This window comes from Rhipicephalus microplus, chromosome 10 (assembly GCF_043290135.1).
Source record: "Rhipicephalus microplus isolate Deutch F79 chromosome 10, USDA_Rmic, whole genome shotgun sequence".
Classification (NCBI taxonomy): domain Eukaryota; kingdom Metazoa; phylum Arthropoda; class Arachnida; order Ixodida; family Ixodidae; genus Rhipicephalus; species Rhipicephalus microplus.
The window spans coordinates 53,570,753-53,592,369 of record NC_134709.1 but is presented as its reverse complement, the minus strand read 5'-3'; the positions used below and the strand labels follow the sequence as shown (position 1 = coordinate 53,592,369).

The following is a 21,617-nucleotide window of genomic DNA, read 5'->3' as shown; positions in this document are numbered from 1 at the left end:
TATATGAACACATTACCTTCAAATCAATTGATCATTTTTTTCACGTTTATAAGCTTGTTATGCTGACCTATGTCCTCCAAGTAGAGGAAGTTTTAAAATGTGACATATTTCACGAGTAATTATTTGAATTCAACTGAAAGTCAAATGCTGCAACTATTCAAAGTTGCTTCCACTTTTTTTTTAACCGAAAAAGAATTATATTTGAACATGCCTTGTTTCAATTAAAAATATATATATTCTGCAAGATGCTGACCTTAAAAATAATGTGACATATACTATTCAAACTCTATTCAAAATTATTCGACTAGATCACTATTCACACCGAATTCAATTAGAAACTAAAGTTTACTATTTGCACAAGCTTATTAAAAAGTAGCCGTTAGCGTTGATCAGTTATGCCATTAAAATATGTGAATAATAAAATTGCTATCTCCTGGAGAAGCCCAAATTAAATTTTATGAACTGCCGAAATTTAAATAATAATTTGTAAAATTTGTATTCTGAAATTAGTAGTAATGACAATACATGTGGATATTGGACTGATGAATAATAGATCTGCCATCCTAGAGGTCACGACTGATGCTGTTCACTGTATTACGATGCTGTTCCTCTTCAGAGCAGTATTGTGATGCTGCGAACGCATTGCCTCGGTCGTTTCCTTTTTTGATTTTTGGTGATTTTCGCAAAAGAATCTGCAAGTCCGAAATTTAAAAAGATCTGCTTCTTCCAAATGTTGACGAAGTAAGACTCGCTATGCACAACCAAGTTCATTCAACGGATAACCGGTATAAAAGTTTCCATACCAGTGTCACCAAACAAAATTTTTCTGATACTTAAAATTACTGCACAGTTTGGATATTAGGCATTACAAATTCCATTTCCACATTAGCATAGACTGTTTCGTTTTGGTTTGTGACAATTACTGCTATCTCCATTTTGCTAATTCTCATTTTTCTATCTGTTTATTGATATCATTATAGTTCACTTCCTGACTACTTACAATGGTCAATTACAATTTTATATCTCAGACTTTGATATAATGAATGTGGACATAACAAATGATCAATTGTAACATTGTAAGTGAAGAATAGTTTCATCATAGACACAGTGGGTGTTTACAATGAATTTTCTAATATATCGAAGTATTTTCATGAAAGGTGTGACTTTGTTATTACGAGGTATTAGTGTAATTCCATAACCAGCTCACTTGCTGCACTGCTTTCCAGCAGTCAACCTTTAAGAGTAAAATCAATTATAACAACAAAATAATGAGATCACAAATTTTAGTATGAGCTCCCTTAGTAGGACCTCCTCTGATAAATGGCAATTTTGCAAGCGGCATGGCAGCAGCTTGGGCACTGACCTTGTAGTAGCCGCGTAAGTTTTGAGTCCCTGTAAGGCACGTGGGAGCTTTTTCCATCCACTAGCGCTGATATGACGTTGCCCAGCGCAGAAAGCGAGAGGTTGATCTTGATGGCTTCTTTTTGCCGGTCGCCCTGGCACGGAAGAAAGCACGAGAAGTACAGAGCTCACTTTCAGAAGACAATGTGAACGTGAGTGGTACTTAAAATTGTATGCTACAAAGGGCCCATAATAACCACACATTGTTAGAAAAATGTTGTGCTATACATGACAACACAACTTTTATAATCACTAAGAGGATGTATTCACTCTAAGTAGGTACAATCGAACCCTTCTTTAAGAGACAAATGGGTATAAAGAACGCCGATGCGCCTACAGTAAAATATGGGTCGCTAAGAAAATGCATACGAGGTATCTTGCTTATAAGAGACATCTCATATAAAAGACAACATTTGGTGCCTGAAGCAAGCCTCTTATAAAGGGGTTTAACTGTATTGGTGAGAAGCAGAGTACATTTCACTCAGTCAAGAAAAAAAAGTAATTGTGATTAATTGCAAGGAACTTTATATACAGGCAGTACTTCATAACTCTAGTTAAGAGGTTAAGTGAAGAGCCAGTAGATTGATAATTATTATTGGTAAATATGTATTATTAAAGATCACTAAAAAAATTGTAGGTGCATATGTAAAATAGTAGTTGAAAATGCAGAACAATACAAAAAGCATGTATAATAAATAGCAGGCAGCAGAAAAAACAATACAACAAAAGCTCTGAAAGCTCTCTTGACAGGTATGTTATAGTACCTGTACCCAAGCGCTCATCTTTAAATCCCACTCCCACTGCTTTATGGCAGCTGCGACTGAGCATAGAACTTGCAACAGTTATATATAACAACGAAACTAGGGAGCGTTTCATTGCCTCATGAATAATGAGGTTTGGCTAGTGACTTACAGACGTTCCTGTCTTGGCTTGTCTCTCGCTGCCAGCCAAGTCAACGAGGTTAAGCTTCCCCACACGGATGTGGTGCTTGCCATCCGGTCCGAGCTATAAATAAGTACATAAAATGAAATTTGTGAGCTTTGGGGACAGACCTTTTGCACACGAGCTTCACCGCACTTTCTGCCACAGAAGCGGCGTTCGTGCAAAGAGCTTCTATGATGTAATAAAAAAAGCTTACGTCACTGTGCTCCACTGTTATTATGAATATAGCGTGTGATCTTGAACTGTGTACGTTCATGTTTGTAGCCCTGTAAAGTAGGAACAGAAAAGGATTAATGTGGGACCTACAGTACTATGAAGTTTAACGCCTGTTCCTTTAGCTGCAACTAAGCCGTTTGGTAAACCGAGAGGATGGTAGCGAACTTACACAGGTCAAGACGCTTCCAGATTTTGATCACGAAAATGCCGGACGTATTTTATGTACCACATGCTCGATGGTTAGCGAAGCTTGGCCACCCCTACCCCTCTTTTATGACAGCTGCGTCCTACCCCATGGAGCTAAATGGGAAACCAATGCTTCTGTACAGATTGATAACAATGCTGAAGTCAGTGTGTGAGCATTAAAAGGGACATGCACCACTTTTAGAGCATGGGCAGAAACACACTACCAACCTGCAGTGAGTGCTCCTGAGAACATGCAAGCCAAATATGATAGCACAACACACAACCTGCAATTCACAATAAATTATCAAAGTTGTCTAAAAATTGCTTTCTCTTCTCTCGTAAAATGAAGCTATACGCTCCAAAATCACTCATCACAGCCATTGTATCAGCCATTGGCCGATTTGAGCGAACATGGCGTGCTCGTCCGTTACTTGGGCCACTGCAAAAAGCCGCGACTGGCTCGTGCATGCACGCGTGATTGCACTGAAAAGTTACATTTTCGGAAAAAAGAAAAAAGCAGAAGTGTACATCCCGAGGTGCGCGTGACGCATTTTCTTTCCCTATGCCAACTCTCCCCGCTCTGCTTCTGGCACTTTCGTCGAGACGAGAAAATGAAGAATGCAACTGCAGCATGCAACAAATCTTTGTAACTCTACTCAAACTGGACAGATTCTAATAATTTTCAAGGCCTTTTCACGGCAGGAAGCTCCTTTGAAGAATGCATTCTATTGCTACTTAAAAAATTTTTGCAGGGCCCCTTTAAGCGAAGAATTAACCATAAAGATGCTGCAAGTACACTGAATACTTGGAACTTAGACAAACATTCACATTTGTAATTTCACAAACGTTCAAATTTAGTACTAATGCAAAGGTACGCAGCAAAAACGTAATACGAAGTTCCACCATGTGAAACATCTCGGTCACATAAAAAATAAAAAGTGTTGAAGCCACAGAAGTCACTCAAGGCAAACCATATTTAACTGTGATGAAAACAGAACAAAAAAAAAAAAAAAACAGACTCTGGAGCCAAAGAACAGAACAACTTGTATGTCTCTGTTTTTGTACTTTGGCTCCTTGTTACTGTTTTAATGTTAACTACAGTCAATTTTCAACAAGGCACAAAAGCTCCTTTTGTGTTTTTTTCCAATCGTGCAATGAATCAACCACCTTGCCAAGCCATTCCAGTAAATGCTCAAGAAGTGCGTACCCTACAGATCGATTCTGGTTTCCAACTGCCATGACGTGCTCAATCTCCTTGATGCTCTTGCACACAAATGAAGATAAGTCCTGCACCACAAAAGCGACAAGCACAACAACACTGTGTCACAATCTGCAGCATGTGCTGGGCCATCGCAAATACGGCCATACTTACTGCCACCAATAAGTGACTGCTGGAGTTATGATTCAATCACCTCACCTTAACGTAAACTCCCGTGTCAGGTCTCTCTTTCAGTTCCAACCGCTTTGACTGGTCCTTTGAGATCAAGTCTCTGATCTCCTCCTGCATAAAGTAGTGGATATAGTGGTTGCTAAAGGAGTACTGACAATCGATCTATCAATCAATCAATTCTCTCATCTCCTCCTGCACAAATCGGCAAATGTAGTGGTTGCTGAAGGATTGCTGGCATTAATTAATCAATTATGTCTCTGACCTCTTTCTGCACAAAACAGCTGCTAGAATGGTCATTAACGAATTGCTGACATTCTGCCAATCAATCAATCAATCCAGTCTTCGAAATTCGCCTGTGGAAACAGATGGAGGGGTTGCTAATTGATTACTGTCAGTCCATGCACCAGTTGATCAATCAACTGTCTGACCTTCTCGTGTGCAAAACAGTAAAAGTAGCACCTCCTAAAAGATAACTGAAATGATGTTTCCAATCCATCAATCAATCAGTGTTTTACTCTCAACAAAAGAGTTGGAGATCTCTAGGGAACATATTTTGAAAACCTCACCTGATAAATCTCGAGATACGAAGCCCTGACAAGGTACTGCTGATTATGAGATCTTGCAATATGGCTGAAGATGTGCTCGAAGGAATTGGGAATGACACCACGGCACTCGGGGTTGTTCGGAATTCCTGCAGAAATGAGTTAATCAATGAGAGTGATGAGAAATTTATGAGTCAAGGATCTGTGAAACAATATAACATCGCAGTCACCAGTTCATACATAAGTACGTCGTCTAAAAAAGTCTAGACCATACCTTCAGTTGTTCATGCACTATGAAAATATGTGCTCTGCCTCGAAACCAAATAATTTTTCACCCTTCACTGCATGTTACTGTACATAGATAGCAGTAATACCTTTGCTGAACTTACAGCTTATTCCGTATAGGTAACTAATTGCCAAACCAACAAATAAAAATGAGGTCTGGGAATGTTGGTACATCACCTTCCATAGTGTAAGTCTTCCCAGTGCCAGTCTGGCCATATGCAAAAATTGTGCCATTGAATCCCAGGAGCACAGAGTCAACCAAAGGCCTGAATGTCTCATCGTAGAGATCCATCTGTTTCGAGCTGCAGGTTCAAAGCAAAAAATTTCATTTCAGACACAGGCTTCCACAATCGAGAGTTGCAATGGTTAGATCTCAAAAGACTGCTGCTATTATTCCACAAAGCCTCGCTGTTATGTTTCATATGTCATGTTTTAGGAATCACAAGAAAATAATGGACAATCTGGAAGAATACAACACAAAACCGTAAGAAAATGATGATGGCATGATAATGCACACATTATAATAAATGTGCCAGTTTTTCTGGTCAGATTGGCAGAAATATGAGTACACTACAACCTCATTAGAACAAAGTTGTATGTTACAGGAATATGTGTTCTTTATATCCAAAAATTCGTTATAGAAGTATATCTTACTATATCTCTGTTGCAAGACTATTCCTCATTCACTTCGTTATAATCGATATTTTCTTATATCAGAGTTCGTTATATCGAGGTTTGAATACATGGCCGAGGCGAAAGGCATATGGCTCCAATTCTTTCAGAAAGCCTACACGTGCAAGTATGCACAGCACTTGCCAGCAAGTGTCAGACACAATGATCCATTTTACTGCTTTTTGTGAAGGCAGTGTGACAGAATATTTTCCATTACCATTTTCGGCAGTGGCAGGCATGTAGGAACCATAGAACGTGTTGCTAGGCTAGTAGTTGGTACATAACTTCGAGGCAAAATTTGGATGCGTAAGCATCACCAGAAATATGAAGAGCCACCAGGAAAGAGCGTGACTCGCAACTGGTTATATTCACCGGAGAACAGAAGAAGATATGAGTGTCGCATCACACATGCGCAAACAGCAGTGCCTCACCTAGTCGCTACATGCCAAACATAAAGGCACAGCAAAGCCATTTCTAATCCAGCCATAAAACACAAAAGTTTAACTCAGAAATGTGAAACCACAAACGTGTCCATTATACACGATTTGCCTCTCTCCCCTTTTTTTTTCATCCAAAAATTTTCCATTATTTCCTGGGCCAGAGCATCTGAGCTTTTGGCAAGAATAAAGATTTGTACGCTCTGGTCCCCAATCGCTTCGTCTTTGGAGGTGCTTAGGCATCTAAATTTTTCCTCAAAGGTGGGAAACATCACAGTTTTTTTATGTAACAGCCGGCAAGGAAAACGCAAGACATCGAAAGTGAACGTGCCTGACGATGGAGCAAAACAGGACCGGTGTTTTAAAGCACAAGTCCTGGTAAAATGTAACAGATGCGAATTTGCGATTTCTTTACTACATCAACCGCAGCAGGATCTCACGAAATGAAACCCCAAGGAACCAGGGATATCTGTTCCACTTACAAGAAACTTCACTAACTGACAATGGCGCACGAATGTGAAACCCAAATGTGAAACCAGCCAAATAAGAGGCAGGTTAAACAGCAATTTTGTTTAGGAAGTTTCCAATTGCTGAGATTGTACGAAAGTACCTCGGTGAATCTCCACACAAATGTGTGGAAAGGGGGGCGACTCACTTGCAATCGTAGACTGCATCAAAGGTGTATTGCTTCACAGAATCGGCATCCCCTGCTTTAAAGTTTCGTATAGTCACTACGCCGGTGTCCGGATACAGGTCAACAATCCTGCGAGAAAAAGGACGAGACAGCGTGATAGATGCCCTTTTAAGTACAGCACCGTCTACTGTCAAGAATGGACAGTTTATTACAGCTGAAAAAGAAATACGGACGGTACTTTTAGCAAATTTTGTCAGGAAAAAAAAATGTCATTGATGTGAAGCAGTAGTTAAATGAGTATTTTTCAGATGGCATTTGACAGCCAAAATAGTTGTCGCTGTGCTATGCCTAGAATAGCATCAGCTTTGATGCCATTAAGCATCTCTGTGTAAATTAATGTGAAAGGAGCTAAACCTTAAGACATCAAGAAATTACTGTGAATATTACTTTTGTGTTCATATAGCTTGTGCAATACACGATATCCGAGACTTCTCTTACCATCTTTACTAGGTGATAAGTTGCGGTACTGATGTATGTCTCCTAAGTCAGATTTGCGTGTGCAATGCCTTTCAATGTTACTACAATAAATTCTACACCTTATGAACTGATAAGACCGACAGACAATTCTTTGGCCTAACTGCCTGTCGATTTCATTAGTTAATATACAGGAAACAAGCCCCTTAGACGATTTTCCTGCTTTAATTCTTTATCTGGCCACTCATTGCCTGCTTTACTTTTATCGAAGTTAGCTGACAACAGTCTTCCATTGCAGTCATTTCACGGTTTTCTTTTACTGCTTTTCTAACATAGACTAAACATTGAATATACCAACCTTATTTTTACTCTTGCATCCAATCCAAATCTATAAGCCAATAAAAATGGATATGTCAAACGGGAAACACAGAGCTGACGTGTTTCTTAATGCGCGATTTGTGTGGTTTGGGTAAAGCAGTCCATCTCCACACTACCAAGAGGCCCACACTTCAAAATAGCACTTGATGTTGAAGCAATAAAAAAATAAGGAAAAAGCAAAGCTGGCCTCGCCTTTCATGGCCATCAGCGATTTCCTGCACGCTGAGTGGTCGACACCTGACGACGACTTTGACAGATTCTGATTTTGCTGACCTTGCCTGCGGAATAAACATGAAAATCAAGTGGACATGTTTTGAACTGCAGAGAGTCACCCGCTACATTTTCTCATACATAAGCCACCTTCCGCCCTTTCTTTCTTTTTTTGTAGCCATCACAGCCTTAACAATGTAAGGTGCTTGTAAATTTGAATACAAGAAATCTACTAAATGTGCAGAAACAGATATGACTACACAGCACTTCCAATTTAATGGTACCAAGATGGACTGATGCGGGAGTTGTACAAGTAAAAAAGTTGCGAGTCATTGTCATAATGTAAATTTTCATTATTTTTTTGTATGCACTGCTTTTCAAAAAGCATGTTACTGTAAACAACCTTAATGTATAGTTTGAAAGGAGTGGAGCTTGGCATCCAGTAGCATCTGCTATTTTCTGTTTATTATTTGCACTATGTATTTCAAAGCTTTAATGTCTTGCAAAGAACAGTATTATATTTGTCTACAAAATATTCTATAGTAGACTCTCAGTAAACGGAGATCTGTTGAACGGTACTACTGCTTAAATGGAACAAATGCCTCTGCTATGTTTGATTTTAGGCTTGTATTCTGCACCCTTGTTTATCTCTCAGTATACGAAACTCCTATTAAATGGAACATATTTTTTCGGACCCTTCAGGTTCCAGTTACTGAGAGTCCACCGTATTTTTTTCTTTTGCAGGTACGAGCCAACCCTGCGTTCTGACATACGAGCATTTCACCTAATTCAAATAAAAGTCAAACAGTGCGGCTGGCCTACTACATTTTTTAATTGTTCTGAGGCTGAGTAATTAAAAAAAAAGATTAACTTAGGAATGGCTGGTTCATTGCGTTCATAGTGCGCGAGTTACTCAAAAGTGATATTTCAACTGCAGGTAATATAAATCGATTGCTCGTTGCTAAAAAATTGGTCACCTTGGAGATGTTAAGCTAGTATGCACATCTGTCCATATTATTTCTTTTTTTTTGGCCAGATGCCAGCTTTCGTATGAACAGGTACCATTGATCTGAGTACTTTGTTATAATGACATTCTCAGCCACATACAGTTACAGGCTTTAGTCATTCAAATGGATGGTGTTTGGGACAAGAATATGCACACCATAGAAGTTATAACCAATGCACGATCAGCTTCTGTTTGTACTGAAACGTAAAAAAAATATGAGGACCGAGAGAAAACACAATCACACAGGCAGTGTTTTTCATGTTTTTCTCTCGTTATACTCATCAATCATTAGTGCTAAACATGTCACGCAATATAAAAACCAAGGATCTACACTTACCATATCTACAGTTTTGCCCATCTCTTCAAGCCGCTAAAAGTTGCCGATGCTTATGTGAAGGGCTCTTCAGAAGAAAAAAAAAACACGATTGTTGCTGGGATTAAAGAAGGGGTATCTGAAAAAGAGATAAATAACATGCAGCAAAAAAAAGTAGAGTTATGCTATAAACTCATCTCTTACTTTTTTCACGTCCGTGCAAAAAAAAGCACAGTTCTTTTACTTTTCACTACCTCCTGTACCTCCAATGAGTAAAACTATTTATACACCATTAGTGCACAATAAAAACACCATCACTCATTTTTAATTATGCCTGACACCCTGTGCGATAGCTTATAAATGTAGCCATTCCAGTCTTTCAAGTTTCTTGATCACATTTTCTCTGTTCTGTGGCATTTGTCTTGGCATTGAATGACAAAACTTCAAGTGAAATGCCCAGATGAATTAAGTGCTGCACAGCTTTGATGCAACACATAACACCTACTAGAGAAGTACTCAATGATTGGAGAACAAATACGTTGTGTCAAGGGCATTTTTTACCAGTCTAGTCAGATGCAATACGAGCTCGACATCAGCAGAAAACTAAATTCTAGGCCGCTGGCCTACCTGGACTTCGACATGAACCACTATGATGGTGCTGCTGCGGTTTCTTAGAGAAACTGATTGATTTGTGGGGTTTAACATCCCGAAACCACCATTTGATTATGAGAGACGTTGTAGTGGGCTCCGGAAATTTTGACCACCTGGGGTTCTTTAACGTGCATTCAAATCTGAGCACACGGGCCTACAACATTTCCACCTCCATCGGAAATGCAGCCCCCATAGCCAGGATTTGATCCTGTGACGTGCGGGTCAGCAGCCGAGTACCTTAGCCACTAGACCACTGTGGCGGGGCTTTCTTAAAGAAACTGTACTGAATCACAGATTACAAGAGTTCAATGATAATTGTTGGCATGCAGTATAAGGACAGTACTATTTTCATCAATTTGTAGCCGTACTACAGTCCCTTTGGTTCTCTTTCAATCATTCACATCCCCTTACCCCTTCTCAGATACAGAGTTGGCAATGAGACATTTTCTTTGGTCAACCTCCTTGTCTTTCGTTCACCTTTCTCTGTCTCTCTGCACAGATTCACTAGTGCAAGATGGCTGTTAAGGCACCCAGAATGAGTTTTCTTTTTTTTTTTTTTGCTGAGTAATACCTTCACAACAAACCCCGTTATAGAGCTATATTTATGTTATTCCACATCACTCAGTGTTTCAGCATTATCGCTTTTTGACATTTTAAGTGCAACCAGTCATGACACCCCATGTGACAACTTTTGACCGGCTTGCACAAGCGCTAACAACCAGGAAAGCCCACTAATAGAGGAGCGGAGTTGTACATTTTGCTGACCAAACTCCTTGCATACCTTCAAAAGTATTACACCTGGTGTGTTAAAAAGAGTATAATAGCCCTTTGTAGTAGACCTTCCTGAACATCAACTGTACAAGAAATCTCTGGAAGTGTACAGTTATGCGTGTTAAGCATATTCAGTGTTTTTGAGAGAAAAAAAAAAAAGTACCATTCTCTCTAAGACTAGCTAATTATAATTAAGTGCCTGAAGGCACATAAAACACGAACGCATGGACCACTGATAGCAATGAAGATATGGAATGTATCACTTGAATGCACATATGATGTATCCGAAGGAAATTCATCGTGCAATACCTTAATCTTGAAGAAGAGCTAGTCTTTCGCGCCGTTATGAACAGACACTACTTTTGAAGCGCGGCAGGTTTTAATAGCGGTAACTTATTACGCGTTAAGAATTTATTCAATCTATCACCGAGGCTTGCTGTCGGATCTTCGTTTAGCTCTACACATATGCCGTGCGCGTACCTATACTGTTAGTTAATTCACGCACCTGAGGAACTTGGCACGTTTCTACATGACCATTAATGGTAAGACCTAATGCCATTCCCTGCCAGTAATAATATTTGTAATCGCCGCATTCCATATTAGCGAAGTTGATTATAGCGTGAACTCTAATTACATGCCATATGCGCGCGCATCCCTGCTTTCAGTTTTGAAGCGAGGTGTAATAACTACAATTGCAACTCGCCGCACGCCTACTAACTCGCAGGTGCTTCGTGCACGGCACGAAAAAGATATACGTATATATTAACGGAAGCATATGCTTGAATATGCAGCGATGACTCGTGAAATGCGTCGTTCGTGATCACGACCAGATTCTAGAAAGATCGCCGGATCATCGTTGTGGTTTGTGTTCATCAGCCAAAACCCCAAGTTCAGGGAACACGCAACACGCTTAGCGCGTGACGTCATTGGTCCCTGCTTGTGAACACTTCCGCAGACCGCTCGGAACTGCAATGCACGATGAAAAACGCACGTAACGGACCGACCTTTTACGTCAGTGTGGTCGTGGAGTCATGGTGGGCAATCCCCGACTTGGACGAGGATCACGGACCACCACCAGCCATGACGGCGCGGAGCCTCCCGTCGTTGTACAACCCGTAAGAGCCTGTGCGTTGGCCTGTGATTTCTCGTTATTTCTTCGTACATTTTTTTCGAGCCCCTCCCCTCCGCCTCTGCGGGAGCGTTACAGATGTGATCTTCGTCACCGTGGTAACGAGTCTCCGGCTGTGGCTTGCTTTGACTGATGAATTATGTTTAAACCATGGCGCTTACGACGCGGTTGGTGGCGTTCAACCACATAGCCTTTGAGACCTGTAACGCGTAGTAAGAGATACCAAATGCTTAAACGCAAACTTAGACCTAAACTAAAACACACATAAGCTTTATTTTTTGGCAATAACATTTAAAATAAATTAAATTGCACAAGTTTTATGCGATTTTGTTATACATATTGTAATAAAAGCTGCAGCATATATCCGAATCCATCCAAGCTTCGTTCTTGGCGCGAGAACTCGCAGGAACAGACGACGCAAACTTGTTCAACGGTTACACGCGTTTTATAGCGAGACGCGTGGACTCCAGTTGACGTTAAGTAGTGCTGCAAGGCAGTCCACACAATGCCGCACGTAACGAGTACGGCAGACACCCTCTCGCGCGACATGAGCGAGCTGAATGTGTCGCAAGAGTCCGAGACGATGGAGTCCGAGTCGCAGGGTGTGTGGTCCGAGGATGCGTCGCAGGACCGTCTGGCGTCTCAGGACGCCTCGAAGGCGCGCCGACTGCGACACGCCTACCGGGCCGTCATCGACAAGCAGCTCAACGAGCCGGAAAATGTAATTCCGAACGAGGCCCTGCGTAGAGCGAAGGAGCTCTTCGAAGATGTCACGCGCACGCCTGAGGCCGTGTTGGACTCGACGCTCGTCAGCCTAGCGGCTTCCCGGGGACGTCAGCTGGTCACTGCGCTGCCGATCAACCTGCGCAAGTTCGAGCCCGACGAGTTCGCGGCGCGGGTGCGTGACTTCGTCTCAGACACGTCGCAGACCGACCCGCTCACCGAGAGGGCCTGGGTCCAGATTGGCAAGCTGGCCGAGGGAAACGTCAGGGCAAGCCACCCGTTCTGGTACTTGTATGGGTCGGCGGGTGAGGTGCCGGTCAAGACGCGGCAGGCGCCTGTGAGGCGACAACCACAAGAAGGCCCGGACAGGGCGCCGACCGTCCCCAAGCAGGTAAAAGTGACCGGTGCCGTTCCTTGCGTACGCACACTCTATCGTTGCTTTGTACTCCCAGCAGCGTCCATGGACAACACAAAAAGCGCAAATGCTCACGTAGGCTAGCCGAGTTTGGGCCCCAGCACTAAAACTCTGTTATTTGAATGTTTTATTAGAGAGTGCTTGAACAAGCCGCTTCGGGTCCCCGGCACTAGGGACCATCGCATCAGGGACAATACAGGGACCATCGCATCATTGCAAGTATGATTGCAAAACGAATGGGGCATATGCTGTGGATCATAATGTTGATGCTTCTTTTTTATTTAGTCACTGACTACTGCTTTGTGAGCACTGTAGTGCTCACAGTTTCATCTTTACTGGTTCATAGATATTTTTGGACAATGTGAGCTGAGGGATACGAAATCCACCGGGGTTCATTTACTTTGTTATTGGCCTACTCTGCTGTGTCTCTTGGCTTGGCACGCTTATGAGTGGGCTAATCCTCACGGTGATACATTCTGTAAGATTCCGGCAACCCGACCGGTGAGAGCAGTAACTGTCGTGATCGAGCCCTTGTGAACTACCTGGAACTGTCTGCTTATGGCATTATTCACTGGTAGATCTGGAGCAGGTTTTCTTGCTTCATGGTAACAAATCCAAATTTCACAAGTAGATTTGGCGTGGGATTGCACTTTTCGCTGGTTCTTTCAGGGCAACTCTTTTAGAGGCAGATTGCTCTCACTATTTCACTGCCAAGTTCTGGATTCGGGCGAAAGTGCATTGAGCTGCATACGTCACTGCCATCATTGTGCATGGGCTGAGATTTGCAAAATGGCTGCATTCGCTGCTGTGGGGAAACTGCTGTCTAGCGATGAGCACGCCCAGCAACAGCTGGCACACAGCTGGAAAGGTATTTCCCATGTGCTCGTTCATATTTGTTGCCACATCACAAGGAAACGGTACCCCAGCTTTCCGCGATGGTGAGGTCAAAATGCACTCTTTGCAGTGGCGACATATTTGCCTTGGAAATATAGAGAGTGAAGAAACGAATCATTTTGGGAACTGGTTTAGGGACGTATACATAAACAACTTCCAGAACAACCTCTCTCCGGGCATTCACGTGTCTCACTGGCAGATATGGCTTGGTGCAATTCGAGTGCTCGCTCCAGAACACCATTATTGAACTCGTACGGAATACCGTTCTGGAAATCGAAACACGTATTAACGATGAGACAGTTCGTGTGTGGGCAGCTGATGCCACTCTGACTGATACAACCAGCAAATTTATGCATTGGGAAAGAGTTTGCAAGTTTTTTTGGTCTACATCAAAATTGTTAAAGGAACCGTGCAACATTTTTTCATGTAAAGATCAAATGACCTCATTATGTTCATTAATATATTTAACTTCCACCTTTGTAATTGGATTCCACCATCCTGATTCATACCTAGTTGGTGTTTGGATTCTATACTTTGGCAAAAAATTTTTGCCCATTCACTCACTTACTCAAAAAGTATATTTTTGTGCTTGGGGCTCATTTGGGCTCAGACTCTCCAAAATATTACAGAGCTGGACTCTCCCAGATCTATGGCTCAATCTGAGTTTGAGTGAGACGAGTTATGGGTCTTGTAGCGCATAAACAGCTTTTTCAACCATGATATCAATGCTTTTAAGTCAATATCTCACATAATCATCAGCTTGATTACGCCCACTGCAGGGCAAAAGGCCTCTTTCATGATCTGCCATTCAAATCGGTCTTGTGCTTGCTGCTGCCACATTATACCTACAGACTTTCTAATCTTGCGTAATCATTGCCCATGTGGCACCTTACAACTTCGCGTCTTCAAATACGTGGGATTGGTAGTTGCAACTCACTGAGGACATGTTTATCGAAATAAACTACTCGCTCGAGATATCTTTACTATAAACTTCCCACGAAGATCTTGTGGCCTTACGTAACTCACACCTCTGAGAAATAAATGTCCGGCTGGTGCATGATTGGTAGTGCATCGAAGTACGTGCGAGTAGATGTGACTGCAAGCGTGAGCCAACGTAAGGCTGATGGCAATGCAGAAGTTGAGTAGATAGCACCATAGGAACAGAAAGTGCAGTGCAGACTCAGACTTACTGAAGAAATGTGTTTTGTTTGTAGATTCACTTGGGCTCGGACTCATCATAATTCTACTCCCATGCACGCTCTCAGGCTTACGGGTAAATCTGAGTATGTGTTGACTCGCGAGTGAGTTTGCCTACCTGTACTATCAGTGTCAAATGAAACCCGAACAGCAGCAAGCCTTTGCGGTAATGTAGTGTGTGCCGTCCAGTTATCACCATTTACAGGTGCATGTATCCTATTCGGCAGCTTTGCGCATATATGCGTGCCTGTTCTTAGTGATAAGTGGGTGGCGCGCACTATACCATCACGAATGTTTTGCCGCTGTTCTGGTTTCATTTGACGCTGATAGTACTTGTTTCGTTGCCTTGTATTCGTCCTCATTGGCAGCTTCGTGTTTCTTTCAGGTTCGCTCCGGAGAACAGACAAACCAAGAGACCACGACAGAACGCGTCGCCATCATCCATGAGCTGCTGAGGGACCTGTACCAGAAGATGAAACGACCTCTGCCATACATTGAGCTCGTTCTGCACCCTCGTTCGTTCGCCAAAACGTGCGAGAACATTTTTCACTTATCATTTCTAATTAACGAGGGTCATGCCCGCATCAAGTGTGACGCAAACAACCTGCTCGTGGTGGAGCCTGTTTACGGGAACACGAGCACCGAGCGCGAGGCTAACAAAAGTGGCGGCTTCACAATGACGATGAACATGCAGCAGTGGCGGGAGGCTGTCAAGGCTTTAAATGTCACGCGCCCCGTGATTCCAGGTTAGGGGAAATGCGAGCTCATGGGCTTGCGGGAGGGAGGGAAGGGAGGGAGGGTTTATGGTTTTTGCTGTGTGGAACTGTTCTGTATGCGTTCCTCGTTGCTGGCATCTCCGCTGTTAAGTAAACGCCTTGGACGATGGTGACAAACTTTGTGATGTGGTGCATGCAAGTGATAAGTAAGAGGCCCGCTAGCGTGGAAAAAAAGCTATGGTCTTTTCTGTTGAGGCTTGGAACAGCCCTCGTAAGAGTGTGCTCGATCCTCGCAGCTCCACTATTTAATGTAAAAAACTGCGTGTTGGTATGCCTGGGAGTCCACACCAAACGTCATTGCCTCTGCAAACCAATCTATGTCAAGGCCAGCGAGCGAATTCACCTGATGCCATGATCTCAACGACGTCATCAAGCGGCATCGCCGGTCTGTCTTATGCAACGCACGGCAAGCTCCCTCAGCCCACGGGCCCGATGAAGCAAGCGGCGCCATCCAGTCTGGCGAGTCTTCCGCGATGATTGGCAACATCACTCGTCCTTGGGTGCAACCATGCGCAGCGACTACGGATTTGTGGATCATGACGCAACCTAGCGGTGGTTCTTGACTGGAGAAATCTGACATCACGACCAGTGGCGCTTCTGATTGAACATTGGTGACGTAAAGGTCCACCCGGTGCCTATAAAAGAAAAAAAAAAAAAGCCGACCCATGCATCAGAGAGAAGACATCTCGGTTCTTCAAGTCCCCACGCTGTTGGCGCGGCCGGTGTCCTTGGCAGCGGCGAGTTTTGTGGCGTCCTTCGTAACCTCGGCGGCGGCGCGCCTCGTAACAGTGGATGGCAGTTACGGGATCGGCCGGCCTTATCAACATCCATGTGGTGAGTGCCTGATGTTTTCCTCTCAGTTCACCAGACTACTCTAGCACAGGTTATAGTAGTTCAGAGAAGGGCTGTGTGAAGCATTAGAGTGAACTTTGATTGTTTCAAGCCAAGTCGGAGTTTCAAGCCAAGCTTCGAAACCAAAGGTAATGCGGAGGGTCTAAACACGGTACTGTTAAAAATTGCTTGCGCGCTTTCCTAGTAGACTTATAGTGTATACGGCAAATAGATTCCTAATAAGGGTGAACAGCAAGAGGCTAGTGTGAACGATGGAGAACCTTAAAGTGAAGGAACTCATCGAAATTTGTGAGAAACTTGGCCTTACTTTGGGCCTTGCAAAACAAAAGCAAGCGACCCTTAAGATCATGTAGGATGAAGGAGTGTCGGCTGAGGAAGTCGATGAGGCCTGGGCGGATATCAAAGCACGCCGCAAGGAGGCAAAAAGGCACAAACGTCGTGAGCATAAGGGGGCCGAGAGACAGGAGCGCCTCGAGTTGAAAAGAATAAAATTAGCAATCCTATAGTGTTCGCAGGTGCCTAGCGTACCTTTTGCAACGGTTCAGGTCAGCGATCATAGAATTCGTGACCAACTGCCACCATTTATAGTAGGCAAGGACATGGCGAAGTGTGGCGTAAAGTTTGAACACGTCTGTGAGCGCAATGCTTCGGAGCGGTCTCTTTGGGCGCAGAACCTGTTAGCTCCACTTCCCGGCGATGTGTCAGACGTGATAACGTGCTTATCGAAGGAAACGTTTGAGAGCTATGATGAGGTTAGAGTGTAGTAGAAGCCTTTGAGTGGCGCGAGCGGCTGCCTGGGAGCGGACGTTTCGGCGTGGAATGATGCCGTGGCACTGGCGTCGACCAATCTTCCCGGGCTGATGGCTGGCAGGCGTTCCGCGTACGCAGCGCGTACTTGTTGGTACCTCTCCATCGCGCCTAGTGTGAAGATGATCTCCTTATTTTTTTCTCATTCTCATTCCTCCTCTTTTTCGCGCAAATAAAGCAAATAAAGGTTATTTGACATCATTGTTATTGAAGTTGCTGCTGAACGCACTGCAGCCCGAAGGAGCATAGCACATTGTACAATATAGCAAGCGCGTTTTCTTTTTAAGTGTACACATTTTGCAAGCCCCCCCCCCCCCTCACACACACACACAAAAAAAGGAATATGCTGCACACAAAACGTAGAGCTCTTGGCCCGTTCCACGTAAAACACCAAAGCTGGACTCAAATGAAAGGCTCGTTGCTTGTGACTGCATGCACATGACAGAAAAAGCAGGCTTTATTGACATTATTTGATGAACAGCAGAGTTTTTCCAAACCTCCCTTTGATTTTGAAATATGGGAATAGATTTATTGTTGTAGAACCCACAAAAATGTGAATACGTAATACTGCAGAAGAATGTCTTCAGTGAAACATAGTAGTGGAGGATTTTGAGAGTTTAAAAAATGCAACACCACCGCAAAGCAGAGTCGTAACTGTAACGATAATAATAATTGATAACATAAAAATGCAAGGTTTACATATTTATAAAACAATACATTTGCATTTAAGTAAGTTGTAAAAAGCATAAAATTATAGAGCCAGGATAGAAGAGATAACATAAAACAAAGCAAACAGAACAACAGTTTAGATTGTCTTTCTAAAATGCATCTTAATAAAAAAAGATGTTATGGTCACAAAATAGTTTGAAGGGACCCTGAAGTGTAACAATGGATAGGCTTAGATTGATTAATTATGCATCGAGAACCCTAATGCTGCTAAATTTACCATCACAGGTTTAATACAAAAAGATTGAAAATCAAAGTTTTATTTTTAGATTTCGCATCATATTTGCACGTTCTCTCACTTACAAGCCTCTTCTAGGAAAAATTGTTTTTCTTCTTGGTGTACCGTCAAAAAATTCAGAGTGTAATAAAATATGCACAAAAAATTACATTCTCTTTACGGCACTGTAGCAATCTATAGCCTACTCAACTTAGGTGCTGCTGCGCGCTTCATTTCTCATCCCACGACTTGTTCAAACCCTTAACATAAAAATGCATTCCTGTGACCACATGAAATCTGATCAGCTTAGCAGTTAATGGCTTGCACTGTTCGTTTCAGCCAATACCCCCAATGCTTCTGTTGATTACTGCCAAGACATCCAAGATGCTGTCTTTGTGCAAGTCACTCTTGGATGGATGGATGGAAACAACTTTATTTATACGTCCTGTACAGGGTGTAGCCACCTGCCTGGCTAATCCCACGTTGGGACTGGGAGGTCAAGCCTCCTAGCCCTGTCATGGGCGGACTGGATAGCCAGGACTTGGGGGATATGATCGTGAGACTTTATCATTCCTGTAAACCGTTCCCGGGAAATGCCACGGCCAAGCGACTTACATTCCCAGAGCATATGATCAAGCGTGCATACTTCTTTCTTACATGCCTTGCAAACAACATCCATATCTTTTATATCGTACGATTCTTTTACCTGTGCCGGTGAGTAATAAGACTGTGTCTGTAATTGTCTAAGTGTGACCGCTTGTGCTCTGCTTAGTCTACTGTGAGGGGGTGCAAACTCTCTCCTCCCCAGGTAGTAATGTTTAGTAATTTCATTATATGTCATGGGCGTATCCCGTTGTAGATTTTCGAATCCAGCCGAATCAAAGCCACGCGTAAAAGCGTCCCGGTCCATAAGTTCGCGGGCGAACGCTGTTGGCCGATTTATTTGGATTCATGGGAATGTCATCGAGTGATTCAAGGTGCGCTGGGAACCAATATATGTAATGTGTATCAATGGCCTGTTTACTATTAATAATTCAAACTGCTTGTGGTGTGATCCTGCCCCTGCTGAAGGCTCTGATGGCTGGTTTTGAGTCACTGTATATCTTGGTGTATCGATCATCTGTCAGGGCCAACACGATAGCAACCTGTTCAGCGACTTCCGGTTTGGAAGTGTAAACTGTGGCGCAGTTGGTACACCTGCCCTGGTGGTCAACTACTACTGCGGCGAACTTATTTCGGTCTTTATATGAGACTGAGTCGACAAAGCAAGCCCCGCTGCCTCCTTTATCCAACTTCTTCAATAAAGCCTTAGCCCGGGCTACCCTTCTGGCAACGTTGAAGGTTGGGTGCATATTTCTTGGCAATCGGGGCAACGATGATGCTCTCAGCAAAGTCTTGTAGTATCTTGGTGTACGTCTCCTGGTCGATGACAGGGTTGATCATGATTCTACCGAGGATCGACCTCCCCGTACAAGTTGTAGAGAGTCTTGCTATTTGTGACCCTTCTTGAGCCTCCGCAATTTCTCTAGTCGTGTTGTGTACCCTTAACCTGAGCAGTTTTTGAGTGCTGGTGCGAAGCGGGAGACCCAGTGCACTCTTGATGACTTTCTTGATCACCGCGTCGAGCTTCTTTAGTTGGGTTTGTGTCAAGTTATACATAGAAGCCGCATATGAAATATGACATAGCACGAAAGAGTTGATCAACCTGATAAGATTGTCCTCTTTCATGCCTTTTTGTCTCCCTGCAAGTCTTCTGATAATCCGGTATGCATTCTCTGTCTTGAAGATAATTTTCTTGAGCGCCATGTGATTCGTGCCATTTGCATCTATAATAAAGCCCAGTACCCTCATCGTGTCGACTCTGGGTATATTTACCCCGTTTTCGGTCAATATATGTATGTCACTTTCAGATAGTGGCTTCTAAACCTTAGGTCTTCCCCCCTTTCTCTTTTCTGTAAAGTAATAACCCAGATTTCTGTGGGGAGCACCTGAGACCAGTGGGCCTCAAGTATTCCTCCACCGTCTGCACCGCTTCTGTGAGTGCATCTTGTACCTGTCCTTCACTATCACCAGCACACCATATAGTAAGGTCATCAGCATAGATGGTGTGGTGAATGTTGCTGATATTGCTCAGTTTCCTGGACAGGCCGATCATGCACAGGTTGAAGAGGACGAGAGAGATCACCGAGCCTTGAGGGGTTCAACGATCGCCGAGTTGAACCACGTCTGAGTTGGTGTCTCCTGCCCTTAACCTCGACGGACGTGCCCCTAAGAAAGATTTTATGTAATTATACATTTTCGATCCAAGTCCGATTTCCTCTATCGTTTGAAGAATGTATTTGTGCCTAATGTTGTCTAATGCTTTCTCCATGTCTAGTCCGAGGATGGCTTCGGTATCTCTAGAGTATCCGTCTAGAATGTCGTGTTTAATCTGCTTCATAGCATCCTGAGTAGATAGTAAGGATCTGAAGCCTAACATATTGTAGGTGTATAGGTTGTTGTCCTCCAAGAAATCCTTAATGTTGAGGATTGCATGCTCGGCAACTTTTCCTACACATGATGTTAGCAATATTGGTCGCAATTTCTCCAGACTTGGAGGTTTACCCGGTTTCGGTATTAGTATGACTTGAAAAAGTTTCCATTCATCTGGAACTTCACCCGAATTCCATGCTTCGTTAATAAAATCAGTCAGTGATTCAATAGAGGGCTTGTCGAGATTCCTGAGTGACTTGTTGGTGACGCCGTCTGGGCCAGGGGCAGACTTTCTGTTTAACTCACTCAACACCCATCTGATTTCAGATAAAGAGAAGGGTCGATCCAGCTCCAGCTGAGGGGCTCCCTGGTACTCCGATCGTGGAAATCGTTCTGGCTCCTTAGCGACTGGTAGGTATTTGTCTATGAGTTGTTTAATAACTGTTTCAATGTCTTGATTTTTAAGGGCTGTGTGTATGGCCCGGGCCATAGAGACAGTGTCTCTGGTTGGACCTGGTGTATTGCTCGTCTAGGAGGTGCTTAATAGGTTTCCATGCTTTGTCGTTCCTGATCTGCCCATCAATCGCTTCACAAAATTAATCCCACTGCTGCTTACATAGGTTGGTGCAGTGCAGTTCGATTTGTTTATTCAGTTCTGCTATTTTCTTCCTTAGTTTACGATTCAGTCGTTGAGTCCGGCATTTTTTAGTAATGGCCTGCTTTGCTTCAATTAAGTGGGCTAGTTTAGAATCCATGGCCTCGACGTTAGCGTCAGTGAGAAGCTTTCTGGAGGCTGATTTGATATTATTCCTGATGGATTCGCACCACTCTTTGAGGCTTGGTTTGGCAGCATTTGGCTCGCTTTGCGTTCTAATTCTGCGAAAGACATCCCAATCAACAA

General features: G+C 43.2%; 2 protein-coding genes across 4 annotated transcripts in view; one reads left to right on the top strand and one right to left on the bottom strand.

The window, feature by feature from the left end:
* Klp68D (kinesin-like protein 68D) overlaps positions 1-11,652 on the bottom strand; it is a 42,896-nt gene extending 31,244 nt beyond the window's left edge. For 2 of the 3 annotated variants that reach the window (XM_075875668.1, XM_037432390.2), the window contains exons 1-11: positions 11,513-11,652; positions 9,111-9,225; positions 7,750-7,835; positions 6,727-6,834; positions 5,140-5,264; positions 4,702-4,826; positions 4,163-4,246; positions 3,953-4,032; positions 2,540-2,609; positions 2,314-2,406; positions 1,364-1,496 (exon numbers count right to left, since the gene is read on the bottom strand). In XM_075875668.1, coding sequence (XP_075731783.1) covers positions 1,364-1,496; positions 2,314-2,406; positions 2,540-2,609; positions 3,953-4,032; positions 4,163-4,246; positions 4,702-4,826; positions 5,140-5,264; positions 6,727-6,834; positions 7,750-7,835; positions 9,111-9,131 — 925 coding nt within the window. In that variant the 5' untranslated portion in view covers positions 9,132-9,225; positions 11,513-11,652. The remainder of the gene's footprint in view (positions 1-1,363; positions 1,497-2,313; positions 2,407-2,539; positions 2,610-3,952; positions 4,033-4,162; positions 4,247-4,701; positions 4,827-5,139; positions 5,265-6,726; positions 6,835-7,749; positions 7,836-9,110; positions 9,226-11,512) is intronic. The other variant, XM_037432389.2, reaches the window with a different exon arrangement.
* Positions 11,653-11,997: 345 nt separating this feature from the next.
* LOC119181212 (non-structural maintenance of chromosomes element 4 homolog A) lies at positions 11,998-15,744 on the top strand. Its single transcript, XM_037432391.2, has 2 exons — positions 11,998-12,751; positions 15,252-15,744. The coding sequence occupies exons 1-2, from the start codon at positions 12,143-12,145 to the stop codon at positions 15,615-15,617; spliced, it is 975 nt and encodes a 324-aa protein (XP_037288288.2). The 5' UTR covers positions 11,998-12,142; the 3' UTR covers positions 15,618-15,744.
* The last annotated feature ends 5,873 nt before the right edge of the window (positions 15,745-21,617 follow it).

What these genes read in the sequence shown, in the direction of transcription:
- LOC119181212 (XM_037432391.2), top strand. Translation starts at nt 12,143, where the DNA reads ATGCCGCACGTAACGAGTACGGCAGACACCCTCTCGCGCGACATGAGC. An exon ending in CGCCGACCGTCCCCAAGCAG is followed by an intron (nt 12,752 to 15,251) that starts GTAAAAGTGACC and finishes TGTTTCTTTCAG; the next exon opens with GTTCGCTCCGGAGAACAGAC.